We start from the raw sequence: 23,303 nt of genomic DNA, 5'->3' as shown, positions 1-23,303 counted from the left end.
CAACTGGGTCACGGCGTGCCTGGCATTGGGTGGGTGCTCAGTAAATATTTATTTTGTGAATAAATGGTTCTGGATGTTTTTGTGTTTCTTGGTCAGAGGTCAGGAGGGTTTGCTGTGAAGTGAGGGGAAATCTGAAGAAAAGCCCAGCTCTGAGACCGAGGACCAGGCCGAAGCTGCGATCGGAGAGGGTTCAATACACAGACTGATTAGCTAAGAGGATCCAGACCCCTGCGCAGGCCCCAGGGACACCTGGAGGGAAAACGGGTACTGTCAGTGACCAGACAGAGAGGCCAGGAAAGCAGCAGATCGAGTACACAGAGGCATGTGGATGAGAGAAGCCCCCTCAATGCCCACGCGAGCCCCCGGCACACCGCTGACCCCCAGTGAATCAACTGCGACAATTACTCCTAGGCCCACTTGGCTGTGGCAAGGGGTTTCTTAGTGTACCAGCCCTGGTGCCCACGGGTTGAGACAGCCTGAAACTTCTGGCAGGACAAGGACAGGCAGGGACTGAAAGACCTTTTGCTACACACGCCTGCTGATTCTCTAGGAGTGACAAGAATCCTTAACACACGTGTAGGGACTCTTGCTTCCGGCAGACCCCCCCCGCCCCATTTGTGCCCTGTTCTCCCCTGGGGCCCACATTTATCCTTTTCATTACCTCTCAGGCTTCTCAAAGCTGGGGCTTAAACGCCTTGAGGACCTGGATCCATGGCCTCACCCGGGAGGTGTTTCAGTTCCAAATATCAGAATTGCTGCCTGTTTGATTTCTGGCCTCTCCTGAAGTGTCAGCTGTGGTGGGTGGAATTGAAAGCCCAGCCTTGGAAGTCTGCTTGGAAGTGGTCAGCTCATCACAACGTTTCTCAGGTTCCAATTCTCAAGGGAAAAAAAGTTTTTTTGTTTTTTTTTTTCCTGGATGATTTTTCTCTCTATGGTGTCTTGAGAGGGAGTTATAGGGTGATATTCCTGGTGTCTCATTCTTTTAAACGCTTTTTGGTCAGTTTTTCCTCGCCCCAGGGATCCATACTGGTAAATCAGTATCTGTTTATTGAGCACTTAACTATGTGCAAATGTGATGCGCTCATTAGGGGATTAAAAAGAGTGGCTAAAGGTTGTCCCTGGTCTTAAGGAGTTTGTAAGCTAGGTTTGGGGACAAATCACAAGATAACCAAACACTGAATAGCCATAAGTGTGTAAATTTGAGATAGAAGGGATTTACAACACAGAGCAGAACCGACTGCTAATTGGACTGAATCAGGAAGGTCTGCTGCTGCTGGAATTTAGGAAAATCTTATAGAAAATAGCAGAGAAGTCATCACTGATCCAGGGGTCTGATCTGAGTCTTGAATTTAGGATTTAGCCAAGTACACAAGAGGTGGAGAGGGCAATGTTCACAGTCAGAGCCAGATAAATCAAGCCTATGTGTGGTCAAGGGAATGGAATGGTTGGATCAGAGCATTTGTGTGAAGTAGGGCCAGAAAGGCTGTTTTTTTTCAGCAGGATTCTGAGAACCTGACTGTGGACTCTGGACTTTAATCTGAAGATGATGGAAGGTGTATAGGTCAAAGTGCTTACCAAACCCACTTCGCAAGTGGAGCTCAAGGCCAAAACTAGCAAGATGAGATGCGATAAGAAAAAAGTGCAAAGGCACGTGAGTGCTTGTGTGTGTGCATCTGTATGTTTACGCATGTCTTAAAAATAGCACAAATTCAAGATGTCGGCAACCTGTTTTAATGGTATTTGACTTGGAATAGATAGAAGTGTTAATGTATCTTATGTTCAATATGAGTCTTTGGTGTGATTTGGCCCAGTGGTGTTCCTCTTAGGGACTGGAGTGGCTGCATGTCTCACAGGTATTTACCCTCTGAGTACAACTTGCAGAGATCCCACTGTCTATGTTTCTAAGGTCTTCTGGGGTGGAAGGGGGCATCTTGTGATGCTTTAGGTTTTGCAAATTGAAGCATTCACCATGACCATTTTTCCTACCAGTTTCCTTGAGGTGTCATATTCTACAGATTATCCTATCATTAATTTTCTTTTAATGAAAAACAAATTCTCTCAATCTTGGGAGTACAAATGTTGTAATGGAAAGTAGATGGATTTTTGGAAGCTTAAAGATCTGCTGTTGGATTCTGATTTCACCCTATACCAGTTGTGACAGACAATGCTCTGTGCTCACAAAGTCTTTTTCCTCTTCTGGGCACGTAGGAAGATCACGTAGGAGCCCTGTGAGTAGTTCTGGCCAGTAGGTTGTAAGCAGCGTGACTGCGAAGCTTGGAGGAACTGGGGAGAATTCCTCCCTGCTCCTCTAACCTTGCTGCCGTGACCGTTAACGCCAAGTGTCCTGGTTGGTGCAGATACAAGATGGCAGAAGCCCCTGAGTGACTGTGTAGAACAGAGCACCTCTCCCCTCTCCCCTGTCCTCATCGTACTTTGTGGAAGCAGCAAACGCTTGTTGTGTTAAGCTGCTGAGGTTTCTGTGGTTAGTTCGTTACTGCAGGATAGCCTAGCCTAACTTGACTAAAACACTAGTCCTGGGGAAGGGACAGACTGGGAGTTTGAAATTTGTCGATACTGACAGGCATATGCAGAATAGATAAACAAAATTATACTGTATAGCACAGGGAAATGTATACAAGATCCTGTGGTAGCTCACAGCGAAAAAGGCTGGGACAATGAATATATGTATGTTCATGTATAACTGAAAAATTGTGCTCTACACTGGAAATTGACACAACATTGTAAAAATGACTGTAACTCAAAAAAAAAAAAATAAAAAAAAACCAACCAAAAAACAACACCAGTTCTGTGTCTTTGTCACTTTGGGCTGCTCTAACAAAACCCCATGGACTGGGTGACCTAGGCAGCAGGACATTCATTCTCACACCTCTGGAGGCTGGACGTCCAGGATCAGGGTACCAGTAGGCTGGGTTCCTGGTGCGAGCCGGCATCCTGGCTGGCAGACGGCTGCCTTCCAGCTGTGTTCTCTGGTGTCTCTTCCTCTTCTTATAAAGGTTCTAATCTCATTGCAGGGACTCCGCCCTACATGACCTCATCTGATAAACCCAATTACCTCCCAAAAGCCCTCACCTCCTAATACCGTCACATTGGGGGTTAGGGCTTCAACATACGAATTTTGGGAGAACATATTCAGTCAGTAACACTCAGTTACCTTGCATAAGCTACCTGATCATTCTGAGGCTGCAGAAAAGGGTATAATAATAAATCCTTCAAAGAGCTGTCTTAAAGGGCTGCTGTGAAGCTTAAATGAGGGAGCGTAGAGATGGTGTTCAGCATGGTGCCTTCCTTTCTCACACATCGAGGAACTGTGCTACGTGCTTTCTTGACATACATCTAACAGCCCCAAGAAGCAATACTCCTTAAGAAGGGGAAACCCTATCTTACAAAATCCACAGTGACGTAGAAAACTTGTAGAACTCTGGGCAGTCTGTGGTTTTAGCGGAAGGGCTTCAGGGCAAAGGAGGGAGCAAAGAGAGGAAGGATTAATTACTTGTAGGTGAACAAAAACCACCCTTTTTCTCCTGAAACTTCTTACTTTATTTTTACTGATTATTCTAGTACAATACACTCATTGTGGAAGATGAGAGCGTCCAGAGAAACACAGAGAGATGGGAAATGTTAGCATGTTGAATATTCGCTCCCTGTCTTCTGAGTATTATTTTTTCTTTAGAATTAAGTAGATTTTATTTGTTTTATTTTTTATCTTTTGTTTTATTTTTCCCCTCATTTCCCCCCACATTTGTTTTATTTCTCCCCTCCCAAAACCATCTCACGAACATTTCCCCAGGTTATTAAAACCTCCTTATCAGTATTTTAGATCAGCAGGGGGTCAGTTTTGAATGACGGTTTAGAGGGAAGGAATTAGATTAGGTAAGATCTCATCACCCTCCGCTGTTAGGATACAGACCAGACTGTAATCTGTGTAAGCAGAGGCCCCAGGCAAAGAAAATGCCTTTTCTCAATAGGCCTCAGACTTGCAGGGCAAGTGCCGGGAGATATGTAACAAAAGTGCTGTCCAGACCAACTTTGACTCCTCTCCTTGTCAGGTGTTGGAATCTGGTTTTATTAACTCTTGGAGGCCATAAAACACTAAATCATGCTTACACTTGCTCCTCTGCCCTCTGTCCTCTGTAAACCCCTCCCGCCCCCTGTCCTTTATCCAGGAAGGCCGGGAGCATTATCCTGCTCTCGGAGAGCTGAGCTCATTTGGCCCCTTGACTGCCCCCTCTTCCCCTCTGGTCCAGGCTCTCGGGAGTTGGCAGCCCTAAGGAACAGAGTGGAATGTGGGACCTGGGGCCTCCCTGGGAGAGGAGGAGGGAGCAGCCCAGGCCAGCCCGCTGCCAGGTAAGTGAGCTATGAGATATCTGTATGGAATGGTATTTGCTTTTTGTTAAGCTTGCTGCAAAGACTGCTGCTCGTACGCCAACACCTGTGTGTGTGTGATGCACACACAGGGACAGACCCTTTGCGGAGCACGCACTGAGCCATGTGCTTTGCTGAGAGTTACACAGGCATTGTCTCCTTTGATCTTTATGAAGACCCTCAAGGTAGATCGTTATTACTCCCATGGGATGTAAGTGGCTTTGGTTGTGCAAAATCACAAGGCTGTTGATGCAGAAACAAGGCTTGCACCTTCATCTCTCCCACTCTGAAGTCTAGGCTTTTAACTGCTGTCCTAAACCACCACCCCTGTGAGCAGAGCATCCTGGGGCTGGAGGGGGCTTCAGGGCAGCTTTAAAACATATTGAATGTCCCTGCCCCTCTGCCAGTTGATTAAGCCTCTGGCTGGGGCCTGGCCTAACTCTGTGATTTTATAAGTTCTGCAAGTAATTCTGAGGGCAGCCTGGGTTGAGAACCGGTAAAATCCAACACCTTTATTTACAAATGATGAAACTGAGGCCCGGGGGTGTGGGGGGCTCTCCCAACTTTATGCTTTGACTGAGATGCAGAGCTGGAGCATTTCAGAGCTGTTCAAGTCCATGCAGAGACCCGGCGTGGCCACAGGCACTGCAGGGAGGTAGTGATTAAAAGCCTTTGGGGGGCTGATTCCAGTTGAGAAGTCAGGTGTGCCCATACTCCCTCCCCTCAAACCGCAAGATGCTCAGTCCTCCATCCTCAGCCCTCAAATGCCAATGTGAACATTAGGGAATCGGATTTGTCTCTCTAGTGGCCCTTTGAGGGATCCTGTTCGGAATTTTAAAGTCCCGGGAGGCAGCCCTCTGATAGCCTGGGGAGCAGATCTCAGGATGCAAACGCCCCACATGGCTCACAGCCCTTCTGAACGCTCGCTCCTGACCTCACCTGTGGCCGCATGTTGCCCCTTTCAAATGTGTGTCTCTCTCCTCTCAGGCCACGTGGCCAGCTCCACATGACAAATCTATGGCCAAAGGTCATGGAAGTTGGACTTAGGTCCCGGGAGCCTAGTTCCCAGAGGGCAGTGGCTGGACAGTAGGGGGAGGGGAGGTTGGGGGTGGAGAGGGGTGTGGTCGTGAGCCGGCCAGTCTGCCGAGGAAGATGGGGAATTTGGGAGGGCAGTGAGGGTGGCAGAAATGCCAAGATATTCCTCTCTCTTCTCTGGGGAGCCATGAACCAGCGTTTGACTCCACCGAGCTATAGGCTGCACTGGGCTGTACTCCTCAGGAGGGAGGGGACGGGACATTTAGGGGTGCACCCTGGGGGATAGAACAGAAGAAGCTGAGGCCCCTGACACAGGAGCTTGACCTCAGGGGAGGGGATCCCCTTCCTTGGGTGAGGGGGGTCGTGTCATGCTGTCATCATGCTCAGTCTTGTTTGTTTAATCTCACCAGCTCTCCTTGATGTTTGTCCTGTCACCTTCCCTGCCTTCCCACCCCTTATGGGGCGCCCAGGTCCTTGCCCAGAGCAGCTTCCTGTTGGAACGAGGGGAACCCTGCTGGCTGGTGTGTGCCGGAGCCTCTGTGATGGGGCATCCAAGGCCAGCATTTTCTCCATCTCCACAAAAGAGGTTGTATCCATGGAAAACAAGCTGGCAGGGACCAAATGGTGTCTGTTCTGGATGTTTCTTCAGCATCAGTGTCTCCCCAGGGGTTCCCGGTCAGATTAGCGCTCCAAGGGCACCGCTTTCAGATGCTGGGTCTTGATTAGGTTTGGGAAACACGAAGTTCAGTGTCTAGTGGGCTCTAGTCAAGGGTCACCAAGGGTGGGGGCAGGGAGTTCAGGCGCTCTTAGGCCCTAAGTAGTGGTTAGAATGTGAGTGCTGAGCAAACTGGTCTGGGTTCAGATGACCCCTTTCCAGCTGGGACCAAGTTAGTGAAATGTCCCTCATTTTTCTTGTCTGCAACGAGAGAACGGTGACAATGGTCTACCTGCACAGAGATGTAGTGAGCATTAAATGTGCTGATACGTAGAAAGTGCTTAGAACAGTGCCCGGCACACAGTGAGCTCGCAGAAGGATAGCTGTGGTTAATTTAGGCTGACTGCCCGACTCTCCTAGACCTCAGGCCGAGGCTGCTGTGCATGGCTGTCAGTTGGACGGATGTTCAGGTGGGAAGGTGAAGATGTGGGGAGAGGTTCCCTTGGGAATAGAGTCACCCCATGATGGCAGCCCAGGCTCCCGTTCTGCGTTCTGCTGGCCCTTGCCAGAGGCTGCATTCCTGTCTGCGCTCAGGAACATAAGGAACCACCCTCTCTCTCTGGTTCCTGGAGGGGTGCACGGAAGAGTGACCTATTGTCTGGGCAGCTGAGCAGTTGTGCTGGATGGAGACACGCCAGCTTTAGTCACGTGGCTAATCCCCAGGGCCCTTCCTGGAGCCCACCCTGTTCCACAGACGAGGACTCAGCCATGACTCATTGGATTCAGGTGGTGCCTGAGACTTAGTCACCAGGTGCCCCTTCCTCCACCACCTGGGATTCAGATTCCACAGCCTGGATCAGGCTGTCTTATCCTTCTCAACCTCTTCTCTTCTTCTCTCCTTCTCTCCTTCCCTGCTCCCTATCCCTTGATCTCTCATTGGTCAGATCTTGGCTGATCTCCTTGGCAACATGAACAGTTTGAGCCCGACAGAAGGATGATGGAGACAATGGCTCCCCAGGCCACCCGCACATCCTGTTAGAGACATTGTGAGGGACGACTGACAAGCAGGCAGAGAGGGAGACTGCCTGCACTGACATAGTGGCATTTCTGTAACCTGGGGGTAGGTGCTTCCAAAGAGATCTTCCCCACCCCTCCCTCTGCAGCTGACTGATGTATGAATTTCCACTATTAGTCATTCACCCTGGCAACCAAAAGCCCAGTCTGTCCCCTTTGAGAAATGCAACTCTGCCTACAGGGCATGGGGAACTCTTTAAGTTGTATCAGTGATTCCCACTTCAGTGTGAATCCATTCATTCCACAAATATTGAGCACCTACTATATGCCAGGCACTATTTCTAGGGACTCTGAAAACCACAGTAAACAAAATGGACAAAAATCTCTGCCATCTTGGACATTACATTCTAGTAGGGGGGAGGCGAAATAAATGTGATGACTAGGTGGACTGTATAGTTACAAAGTGGTTAAGTATTGCAAAACAAAACAGAACAACCCTTCCATGATGTGTGGTAGGTGGGGTTGGGAATGCTAGGGGGACAGGGATAGGGCAGGGAAGTTGGTTGTCATTTTAAATACGGTGGTCAGAGTCGGCCTCCTTGGGAGGGCAGCATTTGAATAAAGAGTTAAAAGAGGTAAGAGAGAGAACTTTGCAGGCGTGGGGGAAGAGCGTTCCAGGCAGAGAGAGCAGCTGGGGCAAAAGCCCTAACTCAGAAGCAGCCTGGTAATTTGGAGGCACAGCAAGGAGGCATGAGGCTGGAGCGAGAGGCTAGAGCGGAGAGGAGTGTAGGGGTGGGGAAGGAATGCGTTTGTCCCATCTGGACAGGCACAGGCTGGGAGGGTGGAAGTGGGTTCGAGTTGCCTTTGGAAGTGGGAGCTGACGGAATTGCCAGAGGGATCGATGTGGGTGCGAGAGGGACCGGGGTCGAAGAGAACCACTTTCCTGGGCATCTGTTCTAACGAGTCAAGCTCTGAGGTCGTGGAGGGTGGAGAACTGTGGAGCAGGACTGAGGGTGGCGGGAGAGGAAGGGGACCCAGAGGGGAGGCTGTGGTGTTGGAACATCGCCCCCACCTCACCTTCAGCCCTGGCTGGGTCCTACCTCAGCCTCTGCCTCTATTTTAGGCTTCTTTTCTCTGAACAAACTGGATTCTGAAGTTCAAAGTCTGTACCTGGGGCCCTGCAGTCCTGAGGGGACTAGATCCCCACTGGGGAGCGCTCGTGTCCCTGAGGAGTGAGGCTGGCTGGGCTCTCCTTGGGGTCTGCAGGAACAATGTTCTGGATTTGTCTGGGAACACATGGGTAGGATGGGGGGGGTGCCTAGGGTCGGGGTGCCCAAAGCGAGCAATTGCTGTTTCCCTCTGTGTAGCCAAACCACTGCGGGACCTGCCCCAGCCTGTGAAGTCTGAGACAACTATTTACCTGGGCTCCTGGGCTCCTAAGGGGAGAGGAGGAGGGGGATTTAAAGGGCCCAGCCTGCCCCACCTGTCTGAGGATCCGTGATTGCAATGCCTGCTCCTTCTGCTGAGTTAACTATTCTTGAGTTCTTTGTCACATCCTCTTCCTGGTGGTGGGCAGGGGATGGGCAGCTCCACCAGGGGCAAGCTTCCTCGAAAGCTTGCATTCAGGGAATTGCAGAGGTGGAGAGAAAGAGACTAGGCGGCTGGGCTCAAAGCCCTTGGCCGGTGTGACCTTTCTCTGTGGGGGACTGGAGGAGGGGGGACGGGAGGGGGGGTTTCTCTGTGCTCCTTTTGCAGATACAGGGCCCAGGAAGGCAAGCTGCTTGTCCTGATCCTGGCTTGTTGAGTTAAACCAGATTTCAGTGGAATGCTTACAGAGGTCCAGACACTAGCATTTATCGGAATGTCCATTATGCGTCTGAACAATTCATCGCCCATTTGCTAATTACAGTATTTTCCCCTGCCATCTGGGGCTACATTAGAACCTGTGGGTTGGAAACAACCAGTTTACCACTTAATCCACAAAATCTTACGTTTTCCCCTGAAGCATTCTGAGACCAGTTTCTTGGCCTTAACCTTCCAACTGTAGAGAACTCCCTGCTTAGGAGACACTCACAGGCTGGAATGGCTCGTTAAGAGTCTCCTTTAAATAGACACTTTGAGGCGACAACGTTCCCCACATTGCCAGAGTAGGCTCTCCAGGGCCAGGATCTGGACTGGATGACCTTCCAGGTCTCTAAAAGCCCTCTGACCCTAACCTGGGGGGAAGAGGGTCCTCTGAGACAGCCTCTCGATCTGGGCCTGTGACTGCTATTTACAGGGGCTCTCAGCCTGCAGCCCAAGCCAGGAGCCTGCCCAGGGTCCCACAAAGGAAGCTGTGTCCTCAGGCCTGGCGGGGGGCCAGGAGAAGTCATCAAGTTACGTCTCAGCCTCTCCTTCCTCTCCTTGTGGTCAGGTCTGCTTTCTGGCCCTCCAGGCCAGCATTCTTGCCCAGGGCGGGAGGGGCCAGGGGACCAGCCCTCCCTGAGCTGAGCTGTGACTCACAGGCAGTTACCTGTCCCAGGGCTCCCTGCCAACCCTGCGAGGGAGCCGGAGGGGAGACATTTAGAGTTCATTCCTGTTAATTTGTCCTAAGCTTTCCTTGGGTGAGTTGGGCTCTGACCTCTTCCTGATGAACCAGAGCCTTTTAATTCCCCAAGAAGTGGGATTTTCCACTTTTTTGTTTCCCTTTGGGAGGGGTCTGGTGCTTTCCAGGGTCCTGGCTGTCTTCTCCCCTTCTGGCTCGGTGACAGGTCTGGGGCTTTTACACTCAATGTAAAAGCACTGATCCTTGTGTGCTCTGCTTGGTCTTCTGTCCGGAGTGGTCCAGGACACAAGAGGAGGCTGACCTCTACACATCTTGGGAAAGTACCTGCACAGTGCCTGTCACAAATGTGGCGCCTCCCCTACCCCAGGAATCTTGGTCTCCAGCGATCACTAACCTTTGCCTGGTGCAGCTCCCCTCCTCTCTGCAAGGCACCCACAGGCAGGGGGGCACTGAGAGCTTGCTGTGCGGCCTCTGGGACCGACCCACCTGCCCAGTCCTGTCTGGGTTGGGGGTGGAGGTGCAGTGACGGCAGATGGGCGTGCCAGCTGCCAGATTCCTGAGACCCGCCCTGCAGTGGGCTACGCCCAGCCGGGGAGTCTCCAGAGGTGAGGCCGTTGTTTAAAAACGGGGAGCCAGGCGAGGAGACCCCCACATTCAAGGGGAGCTCTCAGAGAGGCGATTCAGAGAGAGGACCTCGGCAGGCAGCTCGGAGCAAGGTATGTGACCTGCCTTCACCTGCCCGGTGGGGGCCGGATTTGGAGCAAGGGTTGTGTATCTGGGTGTCGGGCCTGGTTGCAGGGGCCTGATTCATTCCTCTTCCTGGGAGCTCAGCTGAGCTCGCGCAGTTCCAAAGGCTAGGTTAAGTGTCTGCCACTGTTTGGATTGCCTTTTCACATCTGATAAGCATCTCGGTGACTTAGAAGAAAGCAGGTTCAGAGCTGGGCTGTGCACAGAAAGGAGAGGGTGGGCTGGGGTGCTAGAGCTCTTCCAAAGGCTGCTCAGAATGCCTATCTGGGCCGGGAAAGGAGACAGCTCCGGGTGGGAGAGCAGAGAGAGCACTGGAGGAAACCAGAAGATGGGGCTCCCTCCTCGGCCACAGTTAGCTGTGAGATGTCAGGCCTCCTGTCTCCGCCCTTGGCCCCTGACCCCTCGGGGAGGGGATAGGAAGGAATGACTTTGAAGCATTAGGATGTATGATTTAAAGATGCCAGGAGTGCCCCAGTTCTCCCTCTGCCCCTGCCTCTCCAACCGCCATCCCTCCATCCCAACCTGAGGAGTTTGTGGCTGTCATTGGAGCAGAGCGAGCATCTGATCCAAGGCAGAGGTGGGCTCTGGCTGAGCAGGGGTGGGGCATGCCTCAGCAGGGCAGCTGGCATGCCTCTAGGACCCTTCAAGTATTCACCCCTGGCCTCCTTCAGAATCCCTGCTCTGTGGCCTCCCAGCCCCCACTTCTCCTGTACAGCCTCAGCCCTTCATTGGAGACATTTTGGGTTGCTTCTAGTTCGGATGAAATCCTCTCACTTTTTAAAAACTGTTAGGCCTGCCTCTCTCCCCATCACATTCCACTACCTGCTCAGCCCAGAGCTGTGGCCACCATAGCCCCACCCTCGGGGTGGTCTTGGGTGGTCCTGGAGACCATGCCAATGGCTCATGTCCGTCTTTGACCCATTCACCTTTGGGCCTGTAGGCTGGGCCATGTTCTGAGAAAGGCCAGTCTTCTTTCTTGGGCCTCCGACCTCTCTACAGCTCCTCTACTGCAAAGGGCCCAGCCCTTTCCTGCTCCCCACACCGTTGTCATTATGATCGTGTGGGGCAGGGCAGGGTCAATCCTCCTCCCCACCATCGCAGAGGGGAAAGCTGGAGTCTGGGAGGGGCGGCATTATCCCAGGACACCCTGGGAGTCACATGCCAGCTGGGACAGGGGGCCAAGACTCCAGCATTTTCCAAGCTTTTGGCTACAGAAGTGCTGTTCAGAAGTGTCCTAGGTCAAGACCCTAGGTAGAGACTTCTTGAGAAAACACAAGCCCACAGACAGAAAGGGCTCCTGCGCCCCAGGGGTTTGCATCCTTTCAGCCAGACTGCTTTGCTCTGCCCCAGGTGAGGTCCTCAGTGGGGATCACCCCATATGCTGAAGATGAGGCCACTCCTTCTCCTGTATTTTGGTGAGTATCCCTTCCCATCTTTCTGGGCCCTATCGTACAGCAGGGAGGGGAGAGCCCTGGGTGAGGAGGCAGCCTACCAAAGTGTGAGCTTCACCTGTTACCCCGGGGTCCTGGGGTTTGGAACACTCGTCTACCGGGACGCCCATGAGGTCTCTCTCTTCCTGGGGGCTTTTGAAGAAGATGGTCTTGAGAGGCTCCCATGTGTCTTCTTCTTCCTCCCTGAGGGTGGTGTGTGGCTTCCCCGGTGCCCTGCGCAGTTGATTTTCCATCCTCTCACCCTCAAGCTGGTCCCAGAGCCATCGTGGCTTGAGTTCTCAATTCCTGGTGGCTTGCAGCTGGGCACTCACAAAGTGTGGCGGGGTCACCTTTACAGATGAAAAAGCAGACAGAACGCAGGTGTCTCCCAGTGTCCCTCAAATGGCCAGCAGCCAGTGCTCCTCTGGACAAACGCCACGCTGCTGGCGAGGAGAGTTGTGGGCCTTATGCTGGTGGCCGAGCATGTGTCTGCAGCTGATTCTAAAGCCACATATGGATGCCACATTCCCAGGATCATCCGGGGTTTTTACTTGCCAGAGTTTCTCCTCCTTTCTTTCTCTTCTTTCTTTATTTTATTTTTTTAATGTTTGTTTTTTGGGGAGAGGCAATTAGATTTATTGATTTATTTATGCATGCATGTATGTATGTGTTTATTTAAAGGAGGTACTGGGGATTGAACCCAGAACCTCATGCATGCAGAAAAGCACCCTACCACTGAGCTATACCCTCCCTGCTCCTCCTTTCTTTATAAGTTGTGGGTTACAGACTATAAAATCAGTTTTTTGACCAGACACATCAGGATTGCAATCACTACCACCACCAGCAGGTGGGATCATGGAGAGGGTGATGAAGAGGGTCTAGTCTTGCTGGTCGATCGATGTCTGCCTCCCCGAGGGACACGGGGGTGGCTGGCTAGACCCCCCTCTCTCTAGGCTGCACCCCAGCACCTCCTGTGGTTTCAGTCTTGCCCAGCCTCCTGTGTGCCCAGCAAGCCTGCTCCCGTGGGGCCTGCTATCCACCTGTTGGGGACCTGCTCGTTGGGAGGACCCGGTTTCTCCGAGCTTCATCCACCTGCGGACTGACCAGGCCTGAGACCTACTGCACCCAGTATGGAGAGGTGGGTTCTACCTCCAAGGCCTCCAGGGGCTGGAGGAAGGTGAGGTGGGGTGGGGTGGATGAGGCCGTCATTTGTTCACTGAATACTTAGCGTGCTCTCAGTTTAGGCCCAGCCCCATGCACTGTGGGAGAGCCAGAAAAGCATAAGGCCAGATCTCTGCCTCTTAGGAACTTGCACCTTTCTTGGGCAACAGAAAATGGACTCATAATTAGCCCGGTAGCTCTTTTTTTCTCTTGATAAACCTGGAGTCTTTTCTCAACCCTTGGGTCTGGGCAAGACAGTTTCCCAAGTCTTGGGAATCAGCCAACAGATAAATATTGATCCTCTAGGTGTGTGTCATTCAAGATGCCATCTCTGGTGGACAACGTTGAGGCTGGTGGAGCCCGGGTGCTGGGAGGTGTGCGCGGGGCTGCACGTGCTGTCGGGGGAGCTGAGCTGTGTGCGGCCGCTCTCTTGCCGCTGTCCCTTGGGCCAGTGTTTACGGGTGTGGCTAGAGCTGGTAAAAGACTGTATGATTGTAGGCTGGGGTTTACCCTCCTGTGTTGTGCAACTGTCACGCACGAAGAGGTGTCCTCCTTACCTCTCGGCCTCTGCATGTTTGGTCCCCGTGTCTCACCATCCCAGATGAAGTGGGGAACATTCAAACTGCTTTTAAGGACACAGATCAGTGAGATAAATGAGGAAGTGATCGAAGTGTGCAAGGAGGTTCAGCGGCTCAGCTGTGATAGGCAGATGATCCCAGCAAACCCAGGAACCGGAGCACTGTGACCTGCATCAACTCTCATCGCCTCTTTGGGCAACTGATTTTTTTCAGAGAGCTGTTGCGACTTTTCCTCTCCATTGCCTCTGGACCTTCCTGGTAGGAACTTTGGCCTTCTTTTCTTTTCCTTTCAGCAAGGTTGGTGTCTTTCCTTGTTCCCCGTGTTTGTCAATGTGGATATCACTCAGCGTTTTCTGGTTTCCCAGTTGCCTGTCTCATTTGGCTGTTTTTTCTGCCCTCAAAACATAGGTTTGCATAAAGGACAGAGTGAGGGAGTGATTTCCCCCAAGTCTGCCTCTTTGAGGGGAAAAAAAGAGACAGAGAGAGAAAGGGAGTGAGAGAGATTGATTGCCATGAAGGAGACGTGGGTTATCTGTGGTTTCCTCTTTCCAGGATGTCCTGGTCCTCAGGACCGTGGAGGTGGCATCTGTCCTGCCTCTGGCCTCACTGCTCTTCCAGTCCCCAGTGTTCACTTGGCTACTTTTAATCACAGATGGTACTGGGTAGTGGCTTTTGGAGGTGCTGAGCAGAGGTGGCTGTGGTCTCTGCATCTCACCCACTTGGATGTGGGAAAGCCCATTTGACAGTGTTGGGTAATCTGGCCAGCAGCAGGCGCGTCCTCCCCGTGGGTCCAGATTACTTCACAAGCATCGGGGCTTGGCAATATTGAGCTTCCTAGGCAGCAGAATGATTTGAACTGCCCTCTTCCCACACGCCCTCAAATCTTGCGCCCTTGAGCCATGTCCCCAGATTTCAGGGAGTCCTGTTAGTTTCCCTCCTTGGGCTGACCCACCTCTGCGAGGGAAGCAAGAAGAGATCAGAGGCCCCTGTGCTGGCACGTCTCTCGGCCGCAGCCCTGTCTGGACAGCCTCTCTCCCTCTAGACCTGGGGCTTTGGCTTCACCCTGGCCTGCCCTCTGCCTCTCTCAGATGCCCCAGGAAGCCAGCTGCCTTCCCTGCTCCTGAGCAGCCCCTCAAGAGCAAAACAGGGTGCTTGCAAAAGAGACTTTTGCAACCCCGGAGATGGATAAATCTCAGTTATTCTGCTGCTGTGAAAGTTGAGAAGCCTTTTTTTTTTCTTCTATAAGCGGGGATCAATCCATGTAACCTCTTGGAAGAGTAGATGATAGGGCATCTCGAGTGCAGTGTGTAGCCCCAGGTCTGCCACTAACTTGTGGTGCCATCTTGGGCAAGATCCTGCCCCTCCTCTGTCTCATGGCCCCCTTCTGTGAGCAAGTGATGAGTGGCCATTAGGACTGCTCCTTGCTCCAACTCTCTTGGGGAAGGAGCTGACTGCTGAGAACCAGCTTCTCTCCCCCTCCCTGCCCCCTCTCCGTCTTGTCTGATTTCTCTTTCCTGCCTCCTTACCTGCCTGACCTCCTAGAGGCCACTGGTCACAAGCAAGGAAGACACACACTAAAGGCACAGATGCCCACTCTGTCTAGGTGTGCCCTGAGCCCTCACGGGGCACACTGGTGGCTGTGTGATGAAAATTAGGAATCCAGAGTTAGCTCCGCTGAATTTTAATTTCATGTTTAAGTTTGTCTTATTACTAAATGGTATCATGGTGACTAGCATTTACTAAGCACCCGTTATGCATCCCAGGCATTGTGCTAAGAATTTTCTACAAATCAGCTCAATTACCTTTCACAGCACTCCGTGAGGTGAGCTATTGGGAAGTTTGGGTGTGCACTGGGATCCCCGAACGTCTGATGGAAACACACAGGGACCGAGTTGTCTGAATAGTTAAAGATGGGGGTGTGGCGGCCAGCCCCGGCTGGAAGCAAGGGTGACAGGATGCAGGTCTGACTTCCGGGTGCCTGCCCCTCTCTACCCCCTGCCCCACCCGCGTGTATGCACCTTTCTTAAGCCAAAGCCTCTGGTTAGTGCCTTTGTTCTATTTCCACCAGGGGTCACCTGGTGAGTCCTGAGCCCAGTAAAAATTACCCAGCACCTGCTGCCTGCCTGCCTGCTGACATGACACGAATGCCAGTGCAGTGGGGATTTATGACTCTCGGACATTTCAACATTGCCCGCTCCCCACTGCCAACCCCGGGGAAACTTAGGAGCAGTGGGGACTCCTTCCAGTTCCAAAATTGTCCCTCCCAGCTCTGGATCTCAGAGTGCGGCTCCTTTTTGTGGGTCAACCTTAGCTCATTGGCGTGTCATCTCCTCTGCCTGATTTTGTCTCACTGGCTAAATCCTATTGGCCTTGGGGGCTGGTTTCTGTGGGTTTTGGGTCCATATTGCAGCCCTGACAATGGACAGAGGACTTGGCCAGCTTTGCCTTGTGCCCCTACCCCTCTCCCTCCCCTGCTTGACTTCACCCTTCTGGGCCTGCCTGCCCTGACTGCGCATGAACTGCCTGGGCTTGAACCCAGCTGTCCTTTAAAACGGCCTGAGGCTTCAGTCCCACCCTGTCCCCTAGCTCTCTCTTCTAGCTCCTCGGTAACCTCTGGGTAAACTCACTGTACCGTTTTTCCCTAAAGCTCAAAGCGTGGATGAAAATGTCTGTGATGTCTCCTGCCCTTATTCTGTCCTGCGCTTTCCCTGAGCCTCATTTTCTCATTTGAAAATGTTAATACTGACAGCATGCACTTTAGTGTTTTGTTGTGAGGACCGGATAAAGGAATGAGCCAAGTGACCACCGGCCTGGTGTCTGGAAGATGCGGAAGGTTCCATCCCCTCCCCTACCCGCCTCCCCGGGGACCTGTATCTGCCTGCAGAGGCAACCCCATCTGTGACTCTCAGTCCTGAACGCTTCTTCCCTGATCAGGACACCCACACTCAAATGCTTGTTGAAATCAGCCCGCCCTCGGGCCAGTCCACTCTCTGCCTCCAAGGTGACCCTGCCTGTCTGGTTAACAGTGGGCTGCTGGAGAAGCTGGAGGTGGTCGTGGTTAGTGGAGTCGCCCAACTGGGGGTGAAGACGCTGTAGCTTTGGTCCTGGTGACAACACTTAGAATAGGAATGTGACCTTACGAAGGCCATGGCTACTCTCTAGACCGCTGGGTCCCTATCTATGGAATGAAGGAGTTGGGTTAGTCAACCTTTGCTCAGCTCCAACATCTCCGCCAGCTTCTCTGAGGTGGCCGGGCTGTGTGGGACCCTGAGGGTCTGCTGTGGTCTCTGCCAGGCGAGCACTGGTGGGGGCTGAGCCCTGCCCTTTCATCATCTCTGGGCTGGTGCACACTCCTAGGGAACCAGTGGGTTTTGCCTGGAAGCTTTCCAGGCCTGATTTCTGCTTCTGACAATGTCTCCTCCAATGCTGTGTCTATTCCCCTAAATGCTTTATTTATCCCCCGCTCCCTCCCTTTCTGGGGGAAGACTTAATTACCCTGCTGCCTTAATAACAGTCTTACACAGTGCATCCCTCAGGTTAATTAGCCGTGGAAACCGAACAGCTGTCATTTTTATCTCTTGGAAACAAGCTGAGGAGCAGTAGCCAGTTGATGTCCCCTCCTCCCCACCACACACACACACGCGCGCGCGCGCACACACACACACATATGCACATAAGCGCACTCACGCCCACAACACACACCCCAACCACCACTGCCTTTCCGTGTTTGACAGTCGTCTGGTTTCCTGATCTCTGGCATGGCTCATGTGTAGGCAGAGCATGTGTTCCTGTACATCCTGAGGTCCTTGTCCTCTGCTCACAGAGGACTTTGGGCCCATCTCAGACCAAAATATCTGCTTTCTGTTTCCCAGAAGCTCTTAGCAGGCCTGAAACTTTCAAAGCTCCTACTGTTGAGGATTTACTCTTTTAGATGAAGCATCACTGAGTTCTTTGTTTCAAATGCAAACGTCCTTGGGCAAGGCATCCTAACAATCTGTCATCATTTATATTTCAGCAAAGGTTTGCTGATCAGAAAATTGGCTGTGGCTTTTTCAAAGGATCCCAAGAGAATAAGATCTAGGAGGAGGAAGTTTTGAGGGGATAGGAGAAAATGAAAAGGGCCACTGTGGGGAAGAGTCGCTGTCTGAGAGAAGCAAAACTTGGGTTGGTGGAATGTGACATTCTTGGATCCTGGTTGTTATGGGCTGGGGAGGGCAGCTTGTGGGGCTAAAAAAAGAGAAGAGAGAGGAAAGGTGATATGGAAAGGCTTGGACGCAAACCTGGGTGGCCTCCCAACTTTGCTGGCCTGGCTCCTCCCCGCATCGCTCCTTGAGTCAGGTCCCTGAAAGTCTCTGGACTGTGCCTTGCAGACCTACCTTGCTTCTGTGCCCTCGGGGCTGTAGGAACCCTGGTTACTGGTAAAGCCTTCACACGTGCATGTGTGCAAACCAACTCCCTGCACTCAAGTCTGGAGGGACACCTCTGTTTCTGGAGCAGTCTGGGCTCGGGTTGAGGTTGCCTTTACCAGGGAAGGAGAGAGGGGGCATCCTGCAAACCAACTCACTCTAGTCCCTGCAGTTTCCCAGGGTTGCCAGCCGACCTCCATGTCCCTTGAATCAGAGCAGGCTGAGAAGGTTTGGAGGCAGAGAGCCTGGGAGAGAAATCCCCACTTCTTCTCTTCCTAGCCACTGTGAATTTGGACACATTTCTTAGCCTCTCTAAGACTTGCTTTCCTAATCTGTCAAGTGAAGTTACCCACCATTTAATACAATCTGCCTACCTCGAGGACTTTGGAAGGATAAAATGAGATGACGTATGTACTGTCCCCAGGACAGAGCCTGGTGCAGTGTAATTTCCAGGTGTGTGGTACACGTCACTCTTGCCGTCAGCTTCAGAACTGAACTTTCTGAACTTCCTTTGGATGGAGATAAGGGCTGTGTTGAGTGAAGGCTTTGCTTGAGATGTTACCTCATGATGGGACGGTGAAGTTGAAAGTGCCTCGTCACACTGGGGCTCTGCTCCCCCCTGGCACCACAGCAGGCCCCGACTTTTGACCTCTGCTGGCCATATCCACTGACATGGAAACTGTGTGGCTGAGGATCCCAGGGGCTCTAGTGGAGGCCTTGCTGACCAAGGTCTTGAGGGTCCCTCTTCCCCTGCCCACTTTGCTAGGACGAGTGTTTCTCCAGTACGGCGCCTGGCCAATGTCTTATTTTTCTCTTGCACCCATTGCATTCTTGTTTGGAGTGTCTTTAACTTCGGAGCAGACAAGCTGGAGTAGGGGAAAATTCTAATAGCATGTTAGAGCAGGAAGGAACTTCATTATCTCATCCCACCCCTGCATCTTACCAATGAGGAAGCCGAAGTGAATGTCTTTTCTTGCAGGCAGCTGGATTTTTTTTTGTTTTTTGTTTTTCGTTTTTTTCATCTTGGCTTCCTTTCTTTTGGCTCTGGCTGGCTGCCATGACCCTGCTCCTTAGATAGACACAGGCAGTCTCTGGCTTGCCCGTGGGAGGGAGCTGGGCCATGGATAACCAGAGCCTGTTTTCCTATTTCTTCCAGCATTAGCTCTGTGTTCTGCAAAGACACAGAGCTTTGGATTGCATTGTCTTCCTTTTCCCAACCTTCTCCATCGTGATTCAAGCTCCTGCTGACTCTTGCTCTCTCCTTTGCCCTCCCCTCTGCCCTCCCCTCATTCTCTGGCAGGGTTTGTTTTCCGGCCAGACTGCTGAGCTTCTAGAAAGCTCCAGGAGAAGGGAAGAGACCCAGCCCTTTCAGATGGAGAGCAAGCAGGAGCCCAGCTGGCCGGAAGCCTGGCGGGCTGAACTGATAATAATGCTGCGTCTCTGCGGTAGCACAGCCAGGGGAATGCTGGCCAAATGACCGCAGGTTGGGAGGCAGCTGCAGCTGCGAGCTTCCATCTCTGGGAGAGACAGAGGCACGTAACACACACGAGGGGAGGGGAGGAGTCTCACGCTGAGAATCTCACGCACACACACAGTACATATAGACATACAAGAATAATATAGAAGGGGAAACTGAGGCCCAGAGAGAGAGGGATGAAATTAGCAGCTTGTCTTCACATGGGCTTCTGCCAAAAGCGGCTCTATTTTGGGGCCCCATCTCTCTAGCTAGTTGACAAGCAGAGCTACTTAAAATACCTGTCCGGAGCCTGTTGGCTTAGCCTGTCTCTAAGGATTGAGCTTAATCCCTCCTTTAGCCGTGTTACTGTGATTAGCGGCACGTAGATGCTAAGCCAGGAGGCCATCTGATCCCTCATTCAGTGTCTGCACGCTGGGAGGAAGGTGGAGAAGTCATGGCGTACCCCAGGCAGACGATGGAGACAGGGAGGAGGCAGGGTGACGAGTCCATGCTGAGAACCCTGGGCATTTTCAGTTTGTTTTAATTTTATGATAGTGACTGAGTATAAAAGTTAATTTATATCCCAGGTATCAAAGTTTAAAATGATTAAAAAATAACAAAGAAAAAAGTCACCTGCACTCCCATTTAGCAGAGATTCTGGGTTAAACTGGATGCATTTGCCATTTTTTTAGGTCAGAATGGCTGAATGTCAGCAGTGCCATATGGTTCAACCTAAGATATTAGTGTATTTCCTTCCTTTCTATTCCTTTAAGAATGTATATTTGAGATCATGACGTATAAACAAGCTTATGCCCAACTTTTTTTTTCATAAAACATTATAGGGTAAGCATTTTCCCCATGCAATTAAAATCTTCCTCTAAACAATCTTTTTAATCATTGCATAATATTCCATCATTTGGGACTATCAAGGGAGTTCCCACAGTTCCGTGTTAAGCTAGCTCCTGTGTCCCATGGCCCAAAGGGTCAAAAAAAAGAGTCTTGTTTCTGGCAGTCTCTTGGCCGGGGAACAGGCTGGGATCAGTTCCCAATGGAGCTCCAGGGAGCTCTGGTAACAGGCTGCTGGAAGGCAGCTGGCCCTCGTCTCTCTGCGGGACATGCGCTGAGCACAGACAGAGGATTGGGAGTGGAAAAGTTTGCCCCTGAGAGTCTGGGCAGAGTGGGCAGAAGGGCATGCTTGCTGCCAGGGACCAAAATAGGATTCTGGAGGAGACTCAGATTCCAGCAAGAGGCTTTTTCTGCCCAGAAAGAATTATTTTAAGTACTCAGGTATTTATTTCAGCCACTGACACATCTGCAGTCTCTGTGTTAACTCAGCCGGGTTAGCCTGATAAGCCGGCTTTCTTCCCAAAGTGCTTTCTCTGCCTGAGGCTCCCCCATGGGCGGCCTCCAGGGGCAGACCAAGCCCTTTGAGTGAGACACAGATTGTCTCCCTTCACCACGCTTCCCGTGATGTCTGTGCACCCAGGTGGCTTCCTAGTGGAAATGGGACAATGACAGAGAGGGAGGGAGGGAGGAAGAGAAGAGGATGGGAGTGGGGAGAAGGAGGTGAGGAGGGACCCTCTCTGGTGCTGATGCTGTCACTGGCTGTCAGTCAACAGGAAAGTCACATAGCCTATTGCAGCCTCAGCCTTCTCACATGTGAAATGGGAATACTACTACTTACCCCGTAGGGGCTTGTGAGGCTTCAGTGGGCTTTGCACTGAAACTCCTGATACAGTACCTGGCACGTGGTCGGCATTCCCATCACTGACTGTTGATGTTTGTCCCCTCGTCACTCCCCCACGCCTCCTTTTAAACTCCCTGTGTGCAAGGAGGGTGAGTCTCGTAATCATGTCAATGAAAATGCTCGCACTTACTGAGCTTTTACCAGACATTCACTAAGTATTTATAGAGGACCTATAAATACACCTATAAAAACGTGTGTGCCGGGCACGTTTCTGAGCACTGGGAATACAGTGTAAAGTGAGTTCTGCCCTCGTGGGGTCTGCACTCGAACTGGGGTTGGGGGAGGCCGATGGAAAACAAATACTGTGAGCCAGTACACAGACAGTAACTGAACGATGTGTCAAGTAGAGATGTTACTATGGAGAGAAGTGGAGCAGGGCAGGGGTGGAGGAGGGGTGAGGGAGGCAGCGTGGCAGGGAATTCTGTTTTATACAAGCCCTTATGAGAGTATTAAACATCCCCCCAATTACTGTTTAATAAAGCGCTTTGGGACATGATGAGGACATGTCCAAGCACCAGGAAGGGTGATGATTCTCTTATTTTGCAGGTTGGAAGTGAGAGCTGGCAAGTAGGGTGGGAAGTAGAGGCTGGGGGAGCCAGGACTCCTGCCCCCTCCGGCCTTCTCCACTCTCCAGGCTGTGTCAGCGGTGCGGAGGGAAGATGGCGGTTGGGGGACAAGTTTCTATAATTCAAAGCGCAGACTGGATGTGTGAACTCACTCCCTTAGGGACTGCGCTCTCAGGTTGATCAGTTCAGTCTGAGATGGTCTGAGATGTCGACCTCCTTAGCTTTTCGCCTCCCCTGGACGAGGTGGAGGCTCAGGGGCTGGAAGGCCTCAGAGGAGGCTGCCTGAGTTTCCCCCTGGTTCTGGTGTGTGGAGGCTTCAGGGAAGCAGAGGCCTGGGGAGCGTGGAGGAACCGTTGTCACTACCCAGAAGGACCTGCCAGCCAGGGAGGTTCTCATCTAAGCTTTTCTATTATGTGTGGGTAAATTTGGAGCCCTCTGAACAGTGTTCTTTATGCTGGGCACAAGATTTGGAACCATGGTTACTCAGACAAACATTTTATGTGTGTTGCATGAGGAACCTGGGTCACAGTGTGTCTGTGGGTGTGTGTGTGGGTGCACGCACGCACATGTGGACAAGCTAAAAGAACAAGGGCCATGTTCTCTGGCTGTGTTCTTTTCCTTGGTGATGCTGTGAGGCCCATGAGGTTCAGCTGGGTCTCCTGTCTCACTCCAGGGTGTGGGCAGGGAAGGTGACGTTTTGGGGGACTGCCCCATTGAGGCTGCTTCCTTCTTCATTGCCCACCTTGACCCAGATCTTCATGGGGAAAAGCCCTCTGCCCTCAGCCCCAGGGCTGCAGGCTTCCTCTGCCCTCTGCCTTCCTGGCCTTGGGACCATCTACCTGCAGAGCTCCACCTGCCTGGAGACCTTGGGCTTCTCTCCTGTGGCTAGGGGATGCCAAACCCGGGAAAGAGCCTCAAGTCCCAGGTGGCAGTGCTGGAAGGCCTTGGACATCATCGAATGTTGCTAGAATGTTGGCTTCCTGACAGCAGGGTCTTTGTTTTGTTCATTACTATAATTCCAGAGCCCAGAGCAGGGTCTAGCACATAGTACACCCTCAATAAATACTTCTTGAGTGATTAAATGACTCTACTTCAACCTCCGTTCAATTTACAGAGGAGAAAACTGAGCCTTGAAAGTGGGGTCCTGAGCTAGGACTGAAACCCCCAGTTCCCTTGTCTTTTTTCCCTGTCCCCTCTCCCTGATCCTGAGAAACTCGATTTTCCCCAGGCTGCCAGGATAGAGTAAGATGAGATATAAAACTCTCCAGCCTGCACGCAGCACAGAGTAGATGCTAAATTAATGTGAGTTCCTTTCTTTCTTTCTTTCTTTCTTTCTTTCTTTCTTTCTTTCTTTCTTTCTTTCTTTCTTTCTTTCTTTCTTTCTTTCTTTCTTTCCTTCTTTCTTTCCTTCTTTCTTTCCTTCTTTCTTTCCTTCTTTCTTTCTTTCTTTCTTTCTTTCTTTCTTTCTTTCTTTCTTTCTTTCTTTCTTTCTTTCTTTCTTTCTTTCTTTCTTTCTTTCTTTCTTTCTTTGCTCTTAGCAACTCTTCTTGAGTTTCTCTTTGAGACAATGACATGTATGA

The 23,303-nt window shown here is 51.5% G+C and overlaps 1 protein-coding gene across 7 annotated transcripts in view; it reads left to right on the top strand.

Moving 5' to 3' along the window:
• Positions 1-23,303, top strand: part of LAMB3 (laminin subunit beta 3) — a 143,771-nt gene that overhangs the window by 94,860 nt on the left and 25,608 nt on the right. For 4 of the 7 annotated variants that reach the window (XM_064477147.1, XM_064477148.1, XM_064477150.1 and 1 more), the window contains 2 exons: positions 4,266-4,365; positions 12,803-12,947. In XM_064477147.1, coding sequence (XP_064333217.1) covers positions 4,266-4,365; positions 12,803-12,947 — 245 coding nt within the window. Of the gene's footprint in view, positions 1-4,265; positions 4,366-9,708; positions 10,349-11,729; positions 11,795-12,792; positions 12,948-23,303 lie in introns of those variants that run through there. The other 3 variants (XM_031438642.2, XM_031438643.2, XM_031438644.2) reach the window with 3 other exon arrangements.

Source organism: Camelus dromedarius, chromosome 21, assembly GCF_036321535.1.
Source record: "Camelus dromedarius isolate mCamDro1 chromosome 21, mCamDro1.pat, whole genome shotgun sequence".
In the NCBI taxonomy this organism is placed as follows: Eukaryota; Metazoa; Chordata; class Mammalia; order Artiodactyla; family Camelidae; genus Camelus; species Camelus dromedarius.
Note: the sequence above shows the minus strand (reverse complement) of the source record. Positions and strands in the feature narration are given on the sequence as shown.